This window comes from Teleopsis dalmanni, chromosome X, assembly GCF_002237135.1.
Source record: "Teleopsis dalmanni isolate 2A chromosome X, ASM223713v2, whole genome shotgun sequence".
NCBI lineage: Eukaryota > Metazoa > Arthropoda > Insecta > Diptera > Diopsidae > Teleopsis > Teleopsis dalmanni.
Window position 1 is genome coordinate 16,371,463 of NC_051848.1, and position 21,116 is coordinate 16,392,578.

At 32.6% G+C, this 21,116-nt stretch overlaps 2 protein-coding genes across 2 annotated transcripts in view; both read right to left on the bottom strand.

Annotated features, from left to right (window-relative positions):
• Positions 1-344: 344 nt before the first annotated feature.
• Positions 345-6,622, bottom strand: LOC119662248. The gene is made up of 2 exons (XM_038071835.1): positions 4,768-6,622; positions 345-1,864 (listed from the first exon to the last, which is right to left on the bottom strand). Exons 1-2 carry the CDS (start codon positions 6,362-6,364, stop codon positions 345-347), a joined length of 3,117 nt encoding a protein of 1,038 aa, XP_037927763.1. The 5' UTR covers positions 6,365-6,622.
• Positions 6,623-14,130: 7,508 nt separating this feature from the next.
• Positions 14,131-21,116, bottom strand: part of LOC119689705 (mucin-5AC) — a 41,922-nt gene continuing 34,936 nt past the window's right edge. Inside the window, exons 7-12 of the mRNA XM_038104594.1 lie at positions 20,385-20,512; positions 18,446-18,588; positions 17,987-18,109; positions 16,555-16,657; positions 16,215-16,396; positions 14,131-14,988 (exon numbers count right to left, since the gene is read on the bottom strand). Coding sequence (XP_037960522.1) covers positions 14,590-14,988; positions 16,215-16,396; positions 16,555-16,657; positions 17,987-18,109; positions 18,446-18,588; positions 20,385-20,512 — 1,078 coding nt within the window. The 3' untranslated portion in view covers positions 14,131-14,589. The remainder of the gene's footprint in view (positions 14,989-16,214; positions 16,397-16,554; positions 16,658-17,986; positions 18,110-18,445; positions 18,589-20,384; positions 20,513-21,116) is intronic.

Sequence of the window (21,116 nt, forward strand, 5' to 3'; positions counted from 1 at the left end):
GGAATTTGTAAGTACATACGTTATTATGAATATTAAATTCATAAATCTAGTATCAATCTGTTCGAAAATAACTGCGATATTAAAAGACTTATCAGTGCTCTGCGAAAACTGGATCTATTATTTCGAATATAAATAAAAATATACGAGTACGTTTGATAAAATTGTGATGAAATTTTCCTTACTCTGAGGTAATAACTACTATACACAGATACAGATATATATAGTGAACACAAATTAACTCTTCGTATCATTTTTATTTTATTTTATTATTTATTTTCTAGTTTCTTTAATTTTTCTCTAATTAATTTAATTTTCTTGAGTTTAATTAAAAGACATCATTTAAATTATAAATATTCTTCAAAAGAATCATCGGTGCTTATTTCGTCATCGATGGCTTCAAAATAACTATTTCCACGAATTTTTTTATGGTTATTAGGTTTGGAATCTTTTTTATGAGAAATTCCATTTGAAACATTTTCACTAATGATCCGTTTCTTTTTGCAATCCAAAGCAGGAACTTTGGTGTTTTTCTTTTCTGGCTTTGCATTTATGTCGTTCACTACATCTCCCTTCACTTGATTTCTCTTGTTTTCTGCTTCCTTGATTCGTATTCTAAGTTGCTTCCTCTCTCTTGTAGAGTCCAGAACTATTTTGTCAATACCAGCATTATTTATAATGGTACGCCAATTGGGATTATTCTTTATAATTTTGTCGACCACGCTGTGCGAATAAAGGTGCACATCTAGTTTAGCAGCGCAGAGATACTTTCTGGAGCAACGAGTGCAGTTGTGCTTAGCATCGTTGTGTTGATTCTCCAAGTGTAGCTTCAGAAATGCTACTGATGGATATGACTTTTTGCAAGTTCTGCAGTAGCGCAGATAAAAACTGTTGCAATCGTGTTTTTTTTTCTTAAGTGGAGTTCTGAAAGTTATGTCACACCTCTTACATAATAAATCGTTTTCTGGCCTTGATTTAGGATCGGCTGGTGGTACTTCGATAAAGTCATTGGTTTCATCTGCATCACTGTCGTAATAAAATTTATTATTTTCATGTATCTTTATATTATCTTCATTAGTTGAAATGGGTTTAGCAATGTTATCAGTTTGGTTCTTAACAGTTTTACTTATATTTTTCTTCAGAGTTGATGAATTTGATACTAAATTTTCTTCATCAATTGTAATGGTTTCGTTTCCATTCTCTAAATTATTTGCACTCTTTTCATCACTAATAGTTTTATTGTTTTCTACTTTCGGTTTGTGAAATTTTCTTTTGTTTTTATAGGATTCCGGCCTGCATGGTATTATATTAATCTTAGGCATTATACATATGGACTCTTCTTCTTCCTCTAGTACATTTTGTAAAATCTCTGCGAACACGTCTTCCTCTGAAATATACTTATTTTTCTTCCGTTTGAATTTACGTCCAAGACGAATTTCTGTAGAAATGGTTGGACTATTAGCCAAGGTAATAGTTATAGAAACATCCTTGTTTGAACATGGTATAGAACACGGTCTATAAGGTGGCATGTGACTTGGCACAGATATTGATATAATTGCATTTTCATAAGTCATAATTCCTTTTAACCCAACTCTAGACAAGTGTTTTGGTATATAAAAGGACATATCCATAAACATGGTTTTGGGTACCTTTTTCACGCACACGTGAATTATTGGACCAGTAAAAGGGATTTCATTCTCCGGTATAAAAACGAAGCTTGTTCTTCGGTAATGTCTTGAGCCACCACAATAATTTGTAAACATCTTGAAATTTTTAGTGCATCCTCTTTGTGGCAATACCCTAGTTAGCATGCATAGTTTACAATTGGGTATTATATTTCGTCTATTCAAACTAATAGTTGGAAGATCTGGAGTAATGAAGTATTTGTTGACATTATAAAGTTAATATTAAACTTCATTTGAAATCAATAAATTTATTATATAACATTAAGTATACACATATACACAATGATAAAATATGGGTTGTTGATTTAAGTATTTGGTGTTGTGAATCTACAATTATCTAAAAAGAAACTCAATTTTCATACAAACTGATTTCAGCATACTTACGCAGTTTCAGTTTAGGATTTACCTAGGTATACCTATTATAAAGATCATAAATATATTTTCGAATCAAACTTTTACATGTAAATCCAGTTACATTTATAAGCACTAAAAACTTTATCATGACGATGATATTGTAAAAAGGGCATAGGTAGAAACACATTGACCTCCATTAGGCACAGACATTAGGCTAAATGTATTTTGAAACTAGTGAGTACAGCTTTAGCAGCTTATCAAAATCTTTTTTTGATGCATCTGTCAATCCAATAGGTAATCCAGAGCATATGAGACCGCCATAAGTTCCACCTGTGAGACGGAAACATATTTTTCTAGATGAAGAGTGCACGTCAGGTTTAGCTCGAATAAGCCCCAGGTCCAGTTCTGTCATCCATAAAGGAGCCATTGGTAAAGATGCAGACGTCTACTATCAGTGTTTTATAGGACTCTTCTGTCCCATAAACTTTCCTGATAGTCTCCAATGGCATCTGAGTTTCTTTGACCGCGGTCTGCATGAGGTCAAGAAAATTCCGATGGCCCACAATTTTTCCGCAGTTGTTCCATGTTGATGCGAATTGCTGCTAGTACTGTTGTTTTCTTTACATAAAAATCTAACGGAAGTAAACCTAGATTGCCTCTAACGCCGGTGTTGGCGTGGTGCGCCGTTATTCCAACACATGCTAGTCGCTTGACCCTATCTAACTTTGCTTTTATTGTCTTTTGGATGGCTTTACACCACCAGACAACTGACGCATATGATATAACAGGTCGGTATAATAGCTTTGTAGATCCATCGTCTTTCGCATACTCTTTTATGCTGAAATACTCTTTTAGTCTTTTCGAGCTTTTCATCTACATGTTTATTCGAAGTTAGTTTGTTATTTAGAAAGACTCCTACTTCACCGATATTGATATGGGACTATTAGTACCGAAAAGTTGTACGATTTCCATTGACAGACTTCTCTTCCTCATGAAGAGGATGGTATCTGATTTCGCCGCAATGATAGTCAGGTCTTATTTTCTACACCATTGTTCAACGCATTTGAGAGCACTTCTCATTACGTTTCTAAAGGTGTTTGGGAACTTACCGTTCATCATCAGTGCTACATCGTCCGCATACCTTATTGTGTGTATGATTTTGATGTCAAAATGTTGAAGTAGAGAGTCTATGGTTACGTTTCACATGAATGGTGCGAACAACCTTGGCAGCCTCCCAGTTCGCAATGATTTTTATTTTGTAGGTTTATCGGTCTTTGACTTAGCATGAAATCAATCCATCCAATTATGAGTGAACTGACTTTTCGGTTAGATAGAAAAGACTTTAACTTATCAAAACTTGTTTTGTCAAAGGCTCCTTCGATATTCATCATGATGGCCATCAATATGCCTCCTTAAGTCAGTTTTCTTTCAGCTGCCCTCACGATCTCGTGCAGAACAGACTCTGTGGAGCTTCAGGGCAACCACTTTTATGCCTCTCTGCCAGCTGTTCATCCTCCACTGATGTCTCCACGTGCGATAGATCGCTTAGACGATCGGCTAGTTGTTCAACCGATTTTGTGACTTTTCTGTCGTTCGCCTTTCTCTTCTTCGCTTTTGCTTCTTCATTTTATTCAGACGGATACGCTCGGCTAAGTCGAGATCAGTCACTGTGATGTTTCCAACTGTTGGGGTTAATGGCTCAGTCTATCGCGGGGTTTCTTCATCTACCATTTCATTGGTCACATTACTGTCAAGCGTCGTGGTGTCTGGAACTAAAGTTATCAGCTCGACCGGTTACGCCTCATTGTCCACCTTATCAGCGTCAACCTTTTCGTTTTGTGAGGTTTTTATTAAAACTTCATTTCAATCAACTTTGTTCTCACGAGTTGCGAAGAGAAATATGTCCACCTGCGGAGACACTCACATTGCACAGATAAGGCTGTTTAAAACCAGTTATCCCGAGTTCGCAACTAAGACTGCTTCTATCCTAGCAGCTGAGCTAAAGACGTAGCTCTTCCACCTTAGTTTGGGGGATGTTATTTCTCTTACATACATTTCACTTACTCACATATTCAGTCAATCATTCTCTCTAATCATTCAGTTAAAAGTGCACATGAGCAGATGTGCGTAAACACCTTTCTAACTCCCTGGAGTCCAGACTTAGCCTGTTAGCAAAGGGATCGACTTATCAGGAATCGTAGCAAGCTACTTTGACATGTACTCCCCACGTCTTACCAGGAATCGTAGATGCTCAACTTTGACCTGTGAATTTTCTCATTTGGTCGGCTTTCACGACGAGCAGACCCTTACTGAGGTGGTACTCTTATATTAAATATTGCCACATACACATTTTTCCATAACGATACCATAGAACATTAAATTTATCTATAATCACTTTTATTAGAAAAAAAATATTCCTGTAATCAGTTTCTAAAGTATTCACAATTTCAATTGCGTGTATGGAGTATCTTTGAAAAGACTTTTCTTTGACATTCTATATTTTCGTACATTTTGGAAATAGACTCCCCCATACTGCTTCTTGTACCAAAGAATCGTCCCTCGTATTAAAACAAGGTGTTTCCATTTTTTTTTGAAAACACACTGTATACTTATCACCACACAAGGCAAAAAATATTATAATGAGTCTTATATGAAAATGAAGTTATTTATATTTTTCATGAAGAGTTTTTGTTATATTCTTTAATTAACCAACTCCAAAGAAGAAACTTACCTTTTGGATTAACTTTATGCGCATGTATTATGTTTTTGATTATTTTATTTTTTGGATGCTCAAGAGAATCTGAACTAGGCACTCCATTTGCAGATAAATTGAGGTTATTAACTATCGGTGCGGCTGATGCAATATCAGTATTAATATTAAAATTATTTGATTTCTGCGGAGCAGAAGTGGAGCCCATATATTTACTGGGATCTAAGATATCCTTGTAAAGTGTAGAGGATTTAAAAATGTCATTTAGGTTTACATGTAAACCATCCAATGAAGTAGAGATATCAAACAGCTGTGAAAGTTTTTTGTCAAATATTGACTCTTCAGGAGGACAATCTTCTTCAAATTTATTTGTTTTTGGTGAATCAGAAGCTTTTTGTAAACCAGAAGTAGTGCTTGAAAAACCAAGTTCCAAATCATTTAAATTTAAAGAATTTTTCTTTTTCAATCCATCAATATTATTACAAATCTTTGCATTTATTTCCTTTATTTTCATTAAATCAGAAGTGAGGGAATCAGGAGCGCAAGTATTAAAAGCACTACAATTGTTGTCGTTACGCAAGTCAGGCGTAGATAAATCACATGTATTGTTTTTTTTCACATCTGATTGGAAGGCATTGTTGATATTTGCCATATACAGTCCATTGTTAGACGGAGTAGCTACGGTAGGTCTTATAGTGTCAATTGATGATGTTGACGACGTATCATCATCTGATTCTGTATCTGAACTACCTGATTGGAGCGGAGATCTATTAGACTTGCAATTGGAATTTGAACCAGGAGTAGATGCTTTCGATTCATCATCAATTGAGTGAGTGTTTATGTCATCAAGGTTAGTATCTTTTTGCAAAGCAGATTCTGTGACAACCAAACTATTAACATCGTAATTTTTCTGCAAATTCGACGTATCCACCCTTTGCAAATTCGAATTATTTACTTTTTGTGAGTCTACTGTAGAGTTATCAGATTTGTCAGTTCCAGAGTTTATTAAATTAGTTGAAGGGCAATTAGCATTTGCAGGCATCTGTAAGCTGGGTGGTGAGGCATCTATGCTATCGTCAATCAGTGATGTAGGTATGTTACAATTATCAACCATCATTTTCTCAGATGCAGATACATCAAAGTTGTTTAAAAATTTGTTGGAAACTGCGACATCAGATGGTGACGCGTTAAAAGCATCATCAGGTAATACAAAAAATGAAGACGAGTCAGAGTTATCCATTATTATCAAGTTGGACAATAAGTCATCATAATTGTTATTAGCATGCATATGTAATAAGGCTGCATCATTGTTCTCAGCCGTCATAAATCCAGAAGGGTCGAGCATGTCATCAGTCTGCAATTCATTTGTAGGACTTCTACACTGATCAACAATAAATGATTCAGAACTTATAAAATCAGCAGACATCTGCAAACCAGACATAGAGGCAGAAATATAATTATCAGTACGTGAGAGTAAGTGGGACGAAGATGCATCAAAACTGTTTGTCATTGGCATAGCAGGCGCTGAAGCTTCGAATGTTTCGTAGACATCTTCCATCGTATACGTTGGTGATTCAAAAATGCTAGACAATAGTGAGTCCCTCAAATTTTCAGTCATTTTAAGGCAGGCTTAAAAGTTAAAAATTTATCTGCATTATAAGTAATTTATGAAATAAATAATAAAGTTAAAAATATTCCAAGCTTTGTTGGTGTTTATCTTCATTAGAAACTTCATTTGTAACTGTCGTTAAATAATTTATATTAAAAATATTTGCATGTACTCTTGTGTTATCATACCACTTTTTGCAGAATTTCTGAAATTTATACATTAAATACAAGTTTAATGTATTTTTATTTTAGAGTTTCAGAACTTTCACTACTTCCACTCATAAATTTTGAATTTCAAAAATATCTTCAAAAGCATTCGGCAAATGTCTAAACAGAGTTGCCAATATTAAAAAAAGTACACGTAATGACATCTTGCCTATCGAACCCGCTTAAATTTAGATATTTTCATTTCGACCAAAAAATTGTTCGCAGATGTCAAGGTCAAGTAAGTTTTCGAATACGCTATATGCTGGTTGAGCTTACTTCTGAGTAAGTCACAAAAGCAATCTGACAACAATTGAATATGCAAATTTTAAACTGATCACACAAATCACTGCTAACAACAAATGAACACGCTAGATAGTCCAATATCTCAAACACTATATTATATTCCTCCTCGGGGACTGCCACCTTCACGTGATGAGAAGGCTCAGTAGTTACGTAGAATCTTCGAGCGATGCCGGCGGTAGCATGCTTCTGGAAGGGCCTTCCTTGCCGGTAAGATCGAAAGAGGAGTAACGTAGCATCGGTACTCATAATGAGCGTCTGTTCTCCAGGTTAGGAGCGGCCTATTTAAAAGTGATCTGTCACTACATGCATAGTTTACAGGACTGACATTGCGCTTGTAACCCATCGTCAGAGCTTTCCTCTCTTCTTTAACTATTTTCTCGAAATTAAACATGAATTACAGTCTCCAATTGGTACGAATCCACCTGCTTCATAGCACGCACAAAGGATTTGGGGGTCTGAAACTCACGTTTAAACAGAATCTCTTCGTTAGGTAGAACTGCAAACCACATACACCAATTTTCCTATGGAACCCTATGGAATGATGAAGAACAAGAAGATTATATTAACGTAAAGTGCAATGGATAAAGTTGTTCAGAACAACTGAGGTTTAATATAATTCAATATTGAATGGACGTGACCGGATAATTGGAATCGTGCCAATTGTGACAATAAAGAAAACTACGATTGTTACTTAGATTTTGTCATACCATAAGCCAAAATATTTATTCGAAGCCTATTTTAAGTCGTCTTCACCAAGATTTGAGGTGTTTGAATTATCTTCAGATATTACAGGAATAGCATTTTAATATTGAAGTTGTCATTGTGTTCCATTAATAGAAACAAAACGAGTATTAAAATTTTTTTATTGTAGTGATGTTTATATTCCAAAGTAATCTTACATCATTCTCTGTACATTATGTAAGTACAATTACAGAATTGATTTCATTTGTCTTGTAATTTAAGTTCAGGAAACTATTTGATTAAGGCTTTTAAGAAATTGTGCTTAACCGATTTATTGGTTTAAGTGCCCACATTTTAATTTGTATTAATAGTATTTTTAAACAGTTAATGATGGTAACCAACATCCATGCAAAATACGCATATTTAGCTTGAATATATGCAAATCTCTCATTTATGAATGTGACAGTTACATTAGCAGAAATTCAAGGGATGTCCGAAGAGACTCGGTATACTCTGTAAAATATGTAGTATACATAACCTTTCCAATATACGGGATAATACAAACAGTTGCGATAGGTTATCACGGTAATTTACAATATTGAATCGTGCTCTAAGGTCACAGCATTCAAAATAATTGACCGTACAGTCAATGGCAGCCATCTTTGAAAACGTTGAAAAGCTTTGACAGTTAAAACTTGGTTAAAAAAAACTACTAAACATAGAAACCTGATTCAAATTGCAGAACTGCATCTACAAAAAAAGATTTCATTTTATGCATTTAATGTATTCGGAATTTATTTATTCTAATGAATTTATTTCAAATTATGCTTAATATAAACCTTACATAATATTGGCAGTATCATACAATACTGCTCCTCTTTGTATCACATTGATTATGTTGTTACTGAAGAACGTATAAACTTGTACCGTACTATACCGTACCATATCTATTTAGACTCTAAAATATTTTGTTGGGAAGTAGATGAGAATATTTCATCATCATAACACAAATAATATAATTAAATAATAATTTTTATATTTTCATATTATATTATTAATACTTGATAATTATTATTAGTAAACAAAAAAATTTGTAACAATTAATTTTAAATTAGCCCAGTAGCTCAAGTATGAGAGAGTTGTGTACCTACATAATACATATTTCAATCACTGGAAAGCCCACTTTTTACAAAACATAAGTCATTGGCCCCAATATGCTCTATTCTATGTCATGAATTCATATTCAGATATGATGAAAAAGTTGCTTAAACACAAGTATAATTTAAAAAACATGAAGTAATTAAGCGGTAAATTAAGAAGAGAACCTTTTGCCATTACCATTCAAATTTCTGTGAATATCTCTTATATGTCCATAACGCTGACCAACGCTGACCGTGTGGAGAGATTCTGTTTAATATTCCATTCATTTCTGGTAATGTGATTCAGTTCCAAAAATTCAATTTTGATGTGTCTAGTGTTTTCAGTACCTATTAAAAGGTGTATAATTTTAAGTATGACTTTACAGTATCACTCGTTTTTCACCAAATTTCCACTCGAACAGAAATTATTATTTACAGGCACGTTAAATGATATTATTTGCTCCTATGAATATCTATAGATATAAATAACGTCAGATTAATATACAACCTACACAGGTTAAAAAAAATGAATTGCGCATCAGGGGCTAATATAGAACTATACGCTAGTTATTGCTGCGAATGTGATTAAGAACTTGAAGGAGCACGACTGATGAAGAATGAAGAGGAACAAATTTATTCCGGATCAGGAATTCAAATACAGAAATGTCGATATTAAGATATGATGATGAAAGACGAGGTTAACAAAGGTAGAAGAATATAAAATGTTTTTTATATACTTTCAATTAAATTATATGTGAAGTTAAAATTCAATGAAGTTAATAAAAAAAATTGCATTTTATTAGATTAATGTATTAATTAAATTTAATTAGCCTCGAGCAAACAAAAATAATACTGACAAGAAAAGGTAGTTCAATCATTCAAAATAGTAGTAGATAGGCTATCCTACTTACCACTATCTAATCTTAGAGCAATCACTCTCTACACGGGGAGGTACGCAGATCTTAGATCAATCACTGAATAATCGTGAAGCTTATAGGCAATACATAAATTAGTCAATGAGATGGGTGAGACCCTGTAGTACCCCCAGCTATCAAAGAGAAAAAGTGCCCAGTGGCGCTGACTCGAAAAAAGAATCAACATCAACAAAATAGAATAGAAAAACTAAGATGAAAATGAAGTTTTAAGTAACCTTAGGGAGTATTTTTTTAAAAATTGTGACTATCATAATTAGTTTTTACACAAAACTAAAAAAATTGTTTAACAAAATATTTGACATTTCTTGAACTTAATTTATATGTTTCCTTTCTGGTATAAGAGACTTAAATCACTGAAGCGAAGCACAGCGTACCAGAGTCTATCTGATACTCCTCTCCTTACCCAGTAACCACAAAGTCTAAGCGAACATATATTTGCGTATGTGCACATCAATCAATTTGCATTATAGGCTGGATTTGAATTTATGATGAAGGAATGATTGCTTATTGACTATCGACCGTTTCTGTGTTTTATGCAGTGTCCTTTTTAATGGTTCCACTTGTAACAGATTAGCTCAGCAGCCAGCATAATTCACTTGGCATTACGGAAAATAGAAATTGAAAACACATAAGCAGCAACGCAACACAAAGACTCTGAGTGGAAAATAGAAAATGAAAAATCTAGGTTAGGACATAATGGACTCATTATTTACTGCAAATATACCGAAGCGTGTATGAAGTATTAGAGTATCTTAATCCGAGGACAATGTTAGCTTTGGTACCATGCCACACAACAGAGCTGTGAATCAAGCCATTATAGCTTAATAGCCGGAGGTACTACGAAGCTTCCTTCAACTTTGCACATATTTGATGTTTGACGTTTGCTGTTTGCCTTCGCTTCAAATTGATACATTGCCTTCGGGTTTTATTAATTTTTCTTTTCTTATTGCGTTTTGCAGATACAAATATGTACGCAAACAGACTTACACAACCAAAACACATTTGTATGCAGGCTATTTCAGCAAAAAACTAAGTTCAGATATTTTCAATTTATGATTTAAACACTTCAGTGGATAATACTGAGCACTGATTTTTCAAATTATTTCGAAATTCTACGTATCTATGATGAACGACACTTAAGGAAATCATTATTCTAATGAAGTAAATGCCAACACAAGAGTAAGTATTACTTATAGTTACTAATTAATTAAATCGAGACAATGCATAGCTTTCTTGTTTTCTTGTTTTAAGTGGATTTCATGAGAGCACTGTACTGAAGTGGAAGGCATGATTTTAATTAATCCGTATGCAAGTCTAATCAATAAATTAAAATCCTATTTTCCACTTCTGTACAGTTCTCTTGGAAAGTCATACTGAACTTGAAGTAACTAAACAAGAAAACTGAACTCCAACCTAAAAATAGTAAAGAATTATTTGCGTGAGTCGTCCTTGGCCGTGTCGAGTAGCCTCCGCCAGTCAGGCCGATTAGTCGCTAGTTGGTAGTACCAATCCCTACCAAATCGTTGGTTACCTGGTATTTCTACCGAAGATACGGACGTCCTCTACCGCGTTTCCCACCTGCGGTTACCGAATCAAACACCTTTCTAGCCGGAGCACTTTCTTCCATTCGCACTACATGATCAAGCCAGCGAAGCCGCTGAATTTTTGTACTCTTAAATATGTCAATGTCGCGGTATAGCACATATAGCTCATCGTTCCATCAAATTCGATACTCGTCGCCAACGCGTAAAAGTCCATAGATCTTCCGAAGAATTTTTCTCTGGAATGCTCCTAACGAGCATTCTCATCACTGTTGGTAATTGTTCAAGCCTGTTCACCATACAGTATGACAGACATGATGAGACCCTTGTAGAGCGTGATTTTTATTTGTTGAGAGAGGGCTTTATTTCCCAATTGCCTACTTAACTCAAAGCAACATCTGTAGAGATTCTTCGTTGAATCTCTATGCTGATGTCATTTTTGGTGTTCACCCTGGTTTTCAAGTAAACAAAGTCTTTCACAACTTCGAATTTATAATTATCAACAGTGATATGGGTCTCAAGATGCTCAGGAGAGACCCATATATTTTGCCCATTTATTTTGCTTAGAAATGATGCTAATATGGTATCCGTATTACTTTTTTTAATAATGAGAAAATAAATTAAACAAAGTTTTATATTTGTAGTTGTTTCATTATTTATTTTTTATTATTTATTTTAATTGTTTTGCTTTAGCAAAATAATTCATTAAAACTACATTTTTGATTTTATTAGATTATTTTGTATTATTACTTTAATAATTCAGCATTTAAATTTTTTAATTCCTTTAAAAATATCTTGCGGTTTTAATTTTGCATTTGTTTTAATATTTTTAATAACCTTATTGTAAGCAATAAAATTTAAATTTTTTAATTACTTAAATTAGTTATAACAACTAATCCACATCGCATTAACTAATAAATATTAAATATTTCATAATAAAGCCTTTAAGCTAATTTAACTTACGAAGACAGACCGACATAAAATGCTTAATATAAAAAACAATTATTAAAATTTGTTGTAATTATCTATAATATTCCTTGTATAATAAATATGAGATATGACAAAATTTAAATTTTTAATATCCGAAAATTATAATTAAAAAATTGTATTTACATTGAAAAGTTTGCATTTTGATTTCAGTTATAATTTGGCCTAATTGCGTTTTACTGAAAATTAATTAATATTTTTTAGAAATGATATTGAATATAATATTAATAAAAAAAATTACAATTTTCGAACAATAAAACATGAACAACAGGAGCTTTCATGAATAAATGAACTTCAATGAAGAAATAGATACTTAGATACTTATAAAGATACTTGTGTGAACAATTTAATAGAAATAGAATCACAGAGAATCACTGACTTTAAGGATTCAAAGATATAACCCTTCATTTGGTAGATGCTGGTATGCATTTGTTATCAAAAGAGCTTGAGAAACACTTATTTTTTATGTTAAGATTGCAATAACAGGATTATAGATGTACCTATGCAGATGTAAGATATATTTAAAGTGTATTGTGAGAAACTCTCTTCAACATAAGCAAGTTTAGGGATTACTTAAGAGATTCATTATTGGTTGATTTGTTGAAGTGGACCACAGTGTATACCATAAGCAGCTTCATAATGAATCAGTGTAAATTTTAATATCGTTATTGGCTACTTACAGGACACTGTAGACTTAATTACCACTTTATGATTATAGGTAGAAAGTGATTCCTGTTGACTCTGTCATGAGGAGAAGAAAACATCAAAACATATCCTATGCAACTGCCCAGCGGCGGTCAGGCGTAGACTGCACTACCTTGGAAGTGGGATCTTAGTCCCAAATCAAATAGGTAAAATTAAGCTTATAGCAATTACGAAATTTATAAATAGTCTAGAATTGTTTTAGTTAAGTTGTTAGGCGCACAATAGATTTTTAAGATTGGGGTGCATTCATAGCCTATTACTTAATGATAATAATAATAATTGCTCCTACCACTTCACAGAGCTGAGGAGTGTGTGTGAATTTTTGAAATGTATTGAAATTTGTAGATTTGAGTTTTTAGTAAAATATTCATGAAAATTAGAGAATAAAATTTTGCTGTGCAAAAATTGTTGCCCTTGGTAGTCCACAAGTCGAACACTTCCGTCACCAAATTTCCCAACTATTCAGTACACTCGAAGATTAGTACAATTGTAATCTTTTTTAATGATTGGTATATATGAAAATAGAGTAAGTAAAGGTAGTCTGTAGAAGATATATCTTTCTCTCTTTAACTGCGGCCTATAACTATTAATTGTAGTAAGTGTAGAGGATCGTCATATATATTAATGTTTTAATATATGTATATACTTCTTCAAGTATATTTCATAAGAATTATGAAAATAATTTAAAATGAATAAAATGAATGATTAAAATTAGTCAATAATAATTAATAATTAATAATATTTAATAATAATAAATCTTTTATAAAAATGTGAATTTTAGCATGTATATATATATATATATATATATATAAATCAAAATAAAATAAAGTACATACATATAACAAGCGATATATAACAATGCGTACAGATATATAGTTTCATATACGGGTATATGTTATACGTATATATGAAGTGTTATGTGCTTAAATTATATTTTGCCTTATTATATTACATAAATATCTAATTACTTTCGGTAAGTTCCGAACATTATATAATATTATAATAATTTTTTTAATTTTTTTAGCAATTGTAAATAATTTATTTTAAATAGTATTTATTTTGCGTGTTTTAGCATTTTACAATCAAATATTTTATTTAGCCTAAATTGGGATTCACAAAGTTTTATATTTGTTTATCTTAAAATGATAAATAACATTCAACAAAGAAAATATTTTTTGTATAAATTTTTAATAAAAAATTAAATTTTAAATTTGGTTTAAATTTTTTGTTAAAGCAGAATGTGAAAAAATATGTGTAGTCTTGCCTTTAAGTTTCATAATTATTTTTATTTTTATTTTTATTTTAATTTTAATTTTTTTGTAATTTCAAATTTTTCACTTCTTATCTAAATGCTCTCGACCTACAACAACTCTGTCTCTGGAGTTTAGTAACAACTCTGCTTTTGTTAGTTCACACATAAGCGGTTCACTTAATAATTAAATAGTTAAGTAAAAATTTCATTTATTATTTATTTATCTTAATTTTTTGAATTAGTTCTGGTAATTTACTGGTAAGTCAATTTGCTTGCCAAAAATTGTCTCTGATAATTAATAATAGTTTATTGTAGATAATATTTTAATATCTATATATAATAGATTTAATATTTCTATTTTTTATTTATTTGTAAATTTTACTAACCAACCTTTACGTTTTTCTATGCGCTCAGATTTTCCTCCATATCACCAATAAACTTTCACTCATGACTTAAAGCTGCTGTCCAGCTGCCTCCGTTGCTGTCTATTGTATTAACGGCGAATGCTGTGAGTTTTCAGTGAAGTCCACTGTGTAGTACATATCGTTCTCTAGGTTCATGGCTAAGTGCCGTTGGAATGGGCGTTCGGGAAGTTGGCCAGCTGTGCTGGTAGTATTTGCTCCGGTTGGTTGCTGATTGTTGTGCAGTAATGTGCTGCCCGTTGTACACTGATTGCCGGCGTTTGATGCTGGCAGGTGACCACGTGACTTTGATGACGAACGCAAGGGATTACCACTGTTAAGTCCTTTACCGCTAAGCCAATGTTTATTAAGTTTATTTTGAGTTTTTGGACGTCGACCGAAACCGAGTATGGGCAAGAATGTGGTCGTGCGTGTAGAGAACTTACGGTATGTTTGATTGACTTTGCAATGACAAATTGTTACCTAGAAGATAATAAGAACGAAAAAGATACTTATTCAAATGAGGCTTTAATTATTATTTCAAATAAGTCAACACATGAGTAAACATACGAGTAGAACTTGTCGGAAGCTTTAGAATTTGATGATTCTTAAATGCTAATAAGTTCGGTGATAGTTAATATGATACTTTTATCACATTTTAGTTTGCAATTTTCGTTAAGGCAGCTATTTTAAGGTATTTCTTTTACGTCACACCTATTCAATTCATTCAGTAGCAGATAGAATTTTGTTAAGTTTGTTTGTTTGAGAACTTAATATATCTATAAGTTATTTTTAAAAGTCACTATTTCTATTTAGCTGTGAGCTATGTTATGCAGACAGTCATGGTCACGTCGAATGTGAAATTATTATTGTTTCTAACTAAATTAAAAAGTGTTAAATTGACGGCAAGAAAGAAAATGCAATTGAATTCCGGACGCGGAGACAAAGCTTTCTGTAACCCGTCAGCTCTAATCCGATTATGTCAAATGAACATATGTTTGATTTCGTAGCTATTACAAGAGATTGTTGTGACAATTCGTCATACGACTGTCTGGCATAACATGGCTATAAAACATGGCTATTTGGCAGTCCCCCCACTGTGAGCATTCACATTTTTTTTTGAACTATAGAGTCTTATGAGAACCTTAACAGGTTCTCATAAGGGACCATTTGATTGGGGTTATATGATAAAATAATTTTTTCATGATTATATGCAGAAAAAATATATACATAAATATTCGCAGGGCTTGAAGTAAAAATTCCATCGTGTGTTTCTTAAAATTGAAGTTTGTAGTCCTGTTAAAATAGAACTTTGCAAAGAGCATGATACGAGTAGTGAAAATAGTTCAATAGTTTTGACTAAAAATGCTACTTGGATTACTAAGAGTAGGACTTATTGTTGCAATTTCATACATGTGGTAGATTATAGATTGACATATATTTTAAATAAAGTCTTAAGCACTTCAAATGAACTTGTAATGTTTTAACTTTATAAATAATAATATAATAGATAATTTAAAAATAAATATTCTACCATCATTACCGTCATTCACTTCAAAATGACAAAAAAATTAAGAGTCAAAAAAATCAAGTAAGTTGCAAATGAGATTTTTCACACATTTAGAATTATTTGAAGAACTGAAGATATAAGGGTATATATACTATATGATGAAATGAATATAATATAGTTGGGCGTTAGGAAAACTTACCACAATGAAAACAATAAAAATAGCTGCAGCCAATACTCCTGCCGCAAAATAAGCATTGTGCAGCTCAATGGGGCTCTTTAGTACACTCGATGAACCAAAAGTTTTGTCATTAAAATTTCTGGCGCTGGCATCATCCACCATAAATTCACTAGAGCTGACGACAGTCTCAACCACAAACTCATCTGCAAAGGCATTTTGGTCGAAACAGAATAGAAATCAATGTTTTAAATTGACTGAAAAACTAATTTGAAATTGAGTTTGTTAAATAATAATTTCTTTTTATATTAGCAATAAAGTGATAAATAAATTGAAAATCAATTTTAATGTTGTTATGAGCTACCTTCACACATTGTGCCAGTGTAACCTGGACGACATGCACAATAGAAGGATTCACCACTGGTCCAGCAAGTGCCGCCGTTTGTACAAGGATTCACATTGCATTGCTGAAACAATGAAAAAATAATAACTTAATAAAAAATATCTCGCGATGCAATAAATAAATGTTGCTTTCTTCAACATATCTATATTAAATTTATTTAATAATATTGAAAAATATAAAAAAGCGTATGTGTTGCGTATTGGTACTTTATTATTCCTATAATACGCAGTTACTTAATGGCTCTATCCGAAAATGGGTCTAGCCGAAGAGATAGATTGTCGACTCTGCTAAGAAGCAGTCGAGACTTCCAGTCACATTCTCTGTGACTGCCCAGCCTTGATCTGGACCACGAGGAGGTCACTGGGTCGAGAACTACTCTCCCTTTCTGATATTAGGAGGTTCGCAATGGCCGATATTCTGGCTTTTATTCGGAAGGCGGAATGTCTACTGTTCGGTTAGGGTCTGTTGCAGCACAAAAGATCAACCATGGACTCAGTGCTTCGATACATTGAGAGCTGGTACCCTGTTTATTCCTATTTCTAATGGCTCCTGTGCTTTCGGTATTATAGTATAATATATAGAATATCTTTGTGCAAATTTTTAGGATCCTTTAGATTTAGTTTCAAGCACATAATATATTCAATCCGCAATGGACAAATGCTTGCATTTATAAATGCTGACTACAAACAAATGTATCTCTTACTTAAATTCACAAATAATGTGGATGCAATAAGGCTTTTTAGCCGATTCACAGTACATAAGGATATACATAAACTTTTTAACTCTCGTGCGGTTTCAAAACTGTAGTGTAAAGATTAAATGGTTGAAAGTATTCACTTCTCAATTCTTGATTTTTGTGTTTGCTTAGGGCCCTCTACATATTACAGCCCTTAGGGCCATATCAAACAGAGTGTAAGGGTCACATCAGATGCTAACTTGTTGTCGTTTTCAATGTGAATTCAAAAATTGAAAATTAGAGAAAGAGAGAAATGTTCATTTAAACTTGGTCATGGTGACGAGGTGGTCATCACCAAACAGAACAGTAAGTTGTAGTAACCATTTATATAATAATGACTCTGTCTGTATAAATGTAACAATGACCTTAAAATATGTACACTACTTTAGTGGTATGTCTGTATGTCTGTGTGTGTAGTGTATGAGTATTTCAGTTTAACATTAATTATCATTATTATTATTACGTATTCTAATTAATACAATTAATATTATTATTTCGTACCGATTTATTTAACAATTTACCAATCAATTTAACAATCTAATTTAACAATCTAACAATACAAAAATAAATTTCAACCCATGACCTAGATAAAATACATAAAGGATACATGCCCAAGAGAAAAGAAAATGGAAAAGAGAATAAAAAAGAAAAACTTACCGTTCTTGGCATTTGGTTACAATCTGGCCCATTTCGTCCTCCTGGGCATTCACAACTAAAATCATTTTCGTGATCGATGCAGCGGTGTCCTTCGGGACATGGTCTGCTGGCGCAAAAATCCACCTTACCATAGCGATGGTTGGTATAGAAAAGGGAGAAGAAAAAAGAAAATTACTTTAAAAGGTGAAGCATTAAGGGAAACGTGAAGTGCAAGAAAAGAAAAAATATTAATCGATTTTTCTTAATTGCATCTAAAACAGGAGTTTGGAAAATATGTTTTTCCTTTTAATATTTATGCTAATCAAATTTTTTCCACCTTCACGACAGCAAAAAAAATGCAAGAATTTCAAATAAAACTGAATTTCAAAAGCAAACTTTTGTGTTATGTTTGCTTTTTGCATATCCTTTTTTGCTTTCGTGTTGTGTTCTTCTTATAATTCTTTTTGTCTCTCAACTTACTTTTATTTGACAGCGCTTGCCTGTATATCCTTTGGTGCAGCGACACTCGTAGCTCCCAATGTGATCAATGCATTCGCCGCCATTCTGACATGGATTCGATTCGCATTCATTATATTCGAAATTGCAAATTTCACCAGCGAAACCTTCGCAGATGCCAAGGAAGCACAAAAAATTGGTAAAACAGTTGTACAAACAAAATCGGAAAGTAGGGACAATACGTAAAAAACCAAGAAGAGTGCTCGCAAATAAAGTAACTAATGGAAAAATGTATCTTTTAGTGAAAATCGAAAACAGGGAAGTTAATCGAAATGATTTTGTAGCGCATTTATGCAGATGATGTGGCACGAATGATTTATGAGCTGAAACGTGAGCAATGCTCATTTCATTCCATTTAAGCTCGTTTCATTTATTTAATTTAAAATTATAAAAAACTAAAGCGATGTCTTATACTAACTACTGCAATACGAGAGAGGAAAGGAGTTCGTTCATAGTGGATAATGGACAGCTAACTTAAAAAAATGTGTTCGAAAAACTAGCTAAAAAATAAATTTTTTATTAAGAAAAAAAAGTAAACAATTCATTATTATTTTAATTAAATAATTTTGTTTTACGAAAAATGGAGGTCAGTGTACTATAGGAAGGAAGTAGTTGTCTTGAAAGTGAAACACATACACATAAGTATTGGAGTGAGATGGAAAATACAAGTAAACTCCAAGATGTCTTTAGCGGTCGATAAACTTTAAAGGTAGTCATTCAAGGGAGATATTTTTAATTATTAAAATAAGAAAATTAAGATTTTGGTTAAATATTTTTATTCATTAAAAAATTTAATTTATAGCAACTACATTTTTTCATGATCACTAAATATTCGAAAACGAATATTCAAATAAAGCTGAAATAGTTCTAGAATGCATTTAATTCGGGTTACTTTTAAGTAATTCGGGTTACTTTTAAGTAATTCGGGTTTCAATTATTCAAAAAAAGTAAAACCGATATTTTTGTCGGGACGAAAACCGGAACCGAACCGACATACGTTTTTTGTCTTGAACACTGGAACTGCGCGAACAAAAAAATTGAAGGGTTTGAATCTTAAACTTCATTATTGAAACGAAACAAAATAGAGCCATTTTGAAAGCATATGAGATAAGATGATTAAAAGTTAATTATGGCCATGGTCAAAAAAAAAAGAACTTTGGAAAAGAAAATAACCCAACGACTGATGAGAAGAGAAGTGATTCTGTATTTTCAGATTGCAATGGTGGTAATGTGAACTATTATCTCATTTTATTGTATGCTAAATAAAACGTATTTTAAATATTCATGTGTGTTCGATTTATTATCTACGAAATACTAGCTAAATATTGTACGTACTGAACTTAATAAGACTTAACTATTGCAGTACAAAGTAGGTCTTCTCTCTCTGTTTATCTTGTAAAATTAAAATGCAAACTAGGACAGAATTTCTTTCACAGAAAAGACAGGGAAACTTTTTATCTTGATGAGGGGGGGAGGGGTAATAAAAAAAATATTTGTTTATAAGATATATGATATAACAATAACGTAAGAAATATCTTATTTTTATTCATGCGAGGAAAATACAATGTAATGTTTTTCGATTTACTACGGTGAACTGCGGGTATTTATGTTAATGCCCCCACCCCACATAAGTCAGCAACTGTGACCTGACACAGATTACCCACTTTTACACTACAAACCACTGCGTTTATGCAACAAACTTAAAAGTGTCGCGTAATTGAATTCTTTTCAAGTGCATAAGAGTAATTTTATTTAAAGCTATAAACAAAATTCTTCTAAAAAAACAAACGCAAGCACAAGCACAAAAACAAAAACAAAAACAAAAATAGAGCACATCGTACACAAGTTAGTAAAATGAAAGCACAAAACAAGAAAAAACAAAAGCATAAAAATGTGAGCTTACCTGGCTGACAGAAACAGCGGAATCCATCCTCCTGATCTACACAAATGCCATGTACACAAGGCGATGATTCACATTCATTGAGGCTGTGCTGACACAATGGGCCCGTATAACCAGGCGTGCAATCGCATCTGACAAATTTTCCAAAGCGAAAAAGAGACAAAAGTAAAAAGTAAAAAACAAAAAACAAAAAACAATATATAAAAAATGCATGAAATGGTTGCACACATTTGTGGTTTTGTTGTTGCAGGTCAACGTGTTGTATATTGCATATATAGAAAGGTATTACACACACACACACACACACACACACGCAGCACAAACATATTTACTCAAAATCATACAAATAAATAAAGGTCGCCATCGTCAGCGTCAGCGTCATCGCCATCGCCATCGCCATTTTCATTGCTTATTGTTATTCATGCTGGTAACGCAGATTTTGCTGACTTTGTTGTTGTAGTAGTTGTTGTTTTTTGTTGTTTTTGAAACTTGGTTTTATTGTTATTGCTTCGTTTTATTTTTGTTGTGTGTTTTGTTTTTGGTTTTTATTGTTATAGTTTTTGTTGTCATTATTGCGGTTTTATAGTTAAGCAAATGTAGGTTTTTAGTTTAAATACTCATAAATGTACTTCATAGTGCAATCACCGAGGCAAGCAACCAGCGAATTTTATTTTGTAAAGATAAGCACTTTTAACTTACATGGTTTGGGTTTGAGTGAAATTGCGTTTTTAAACA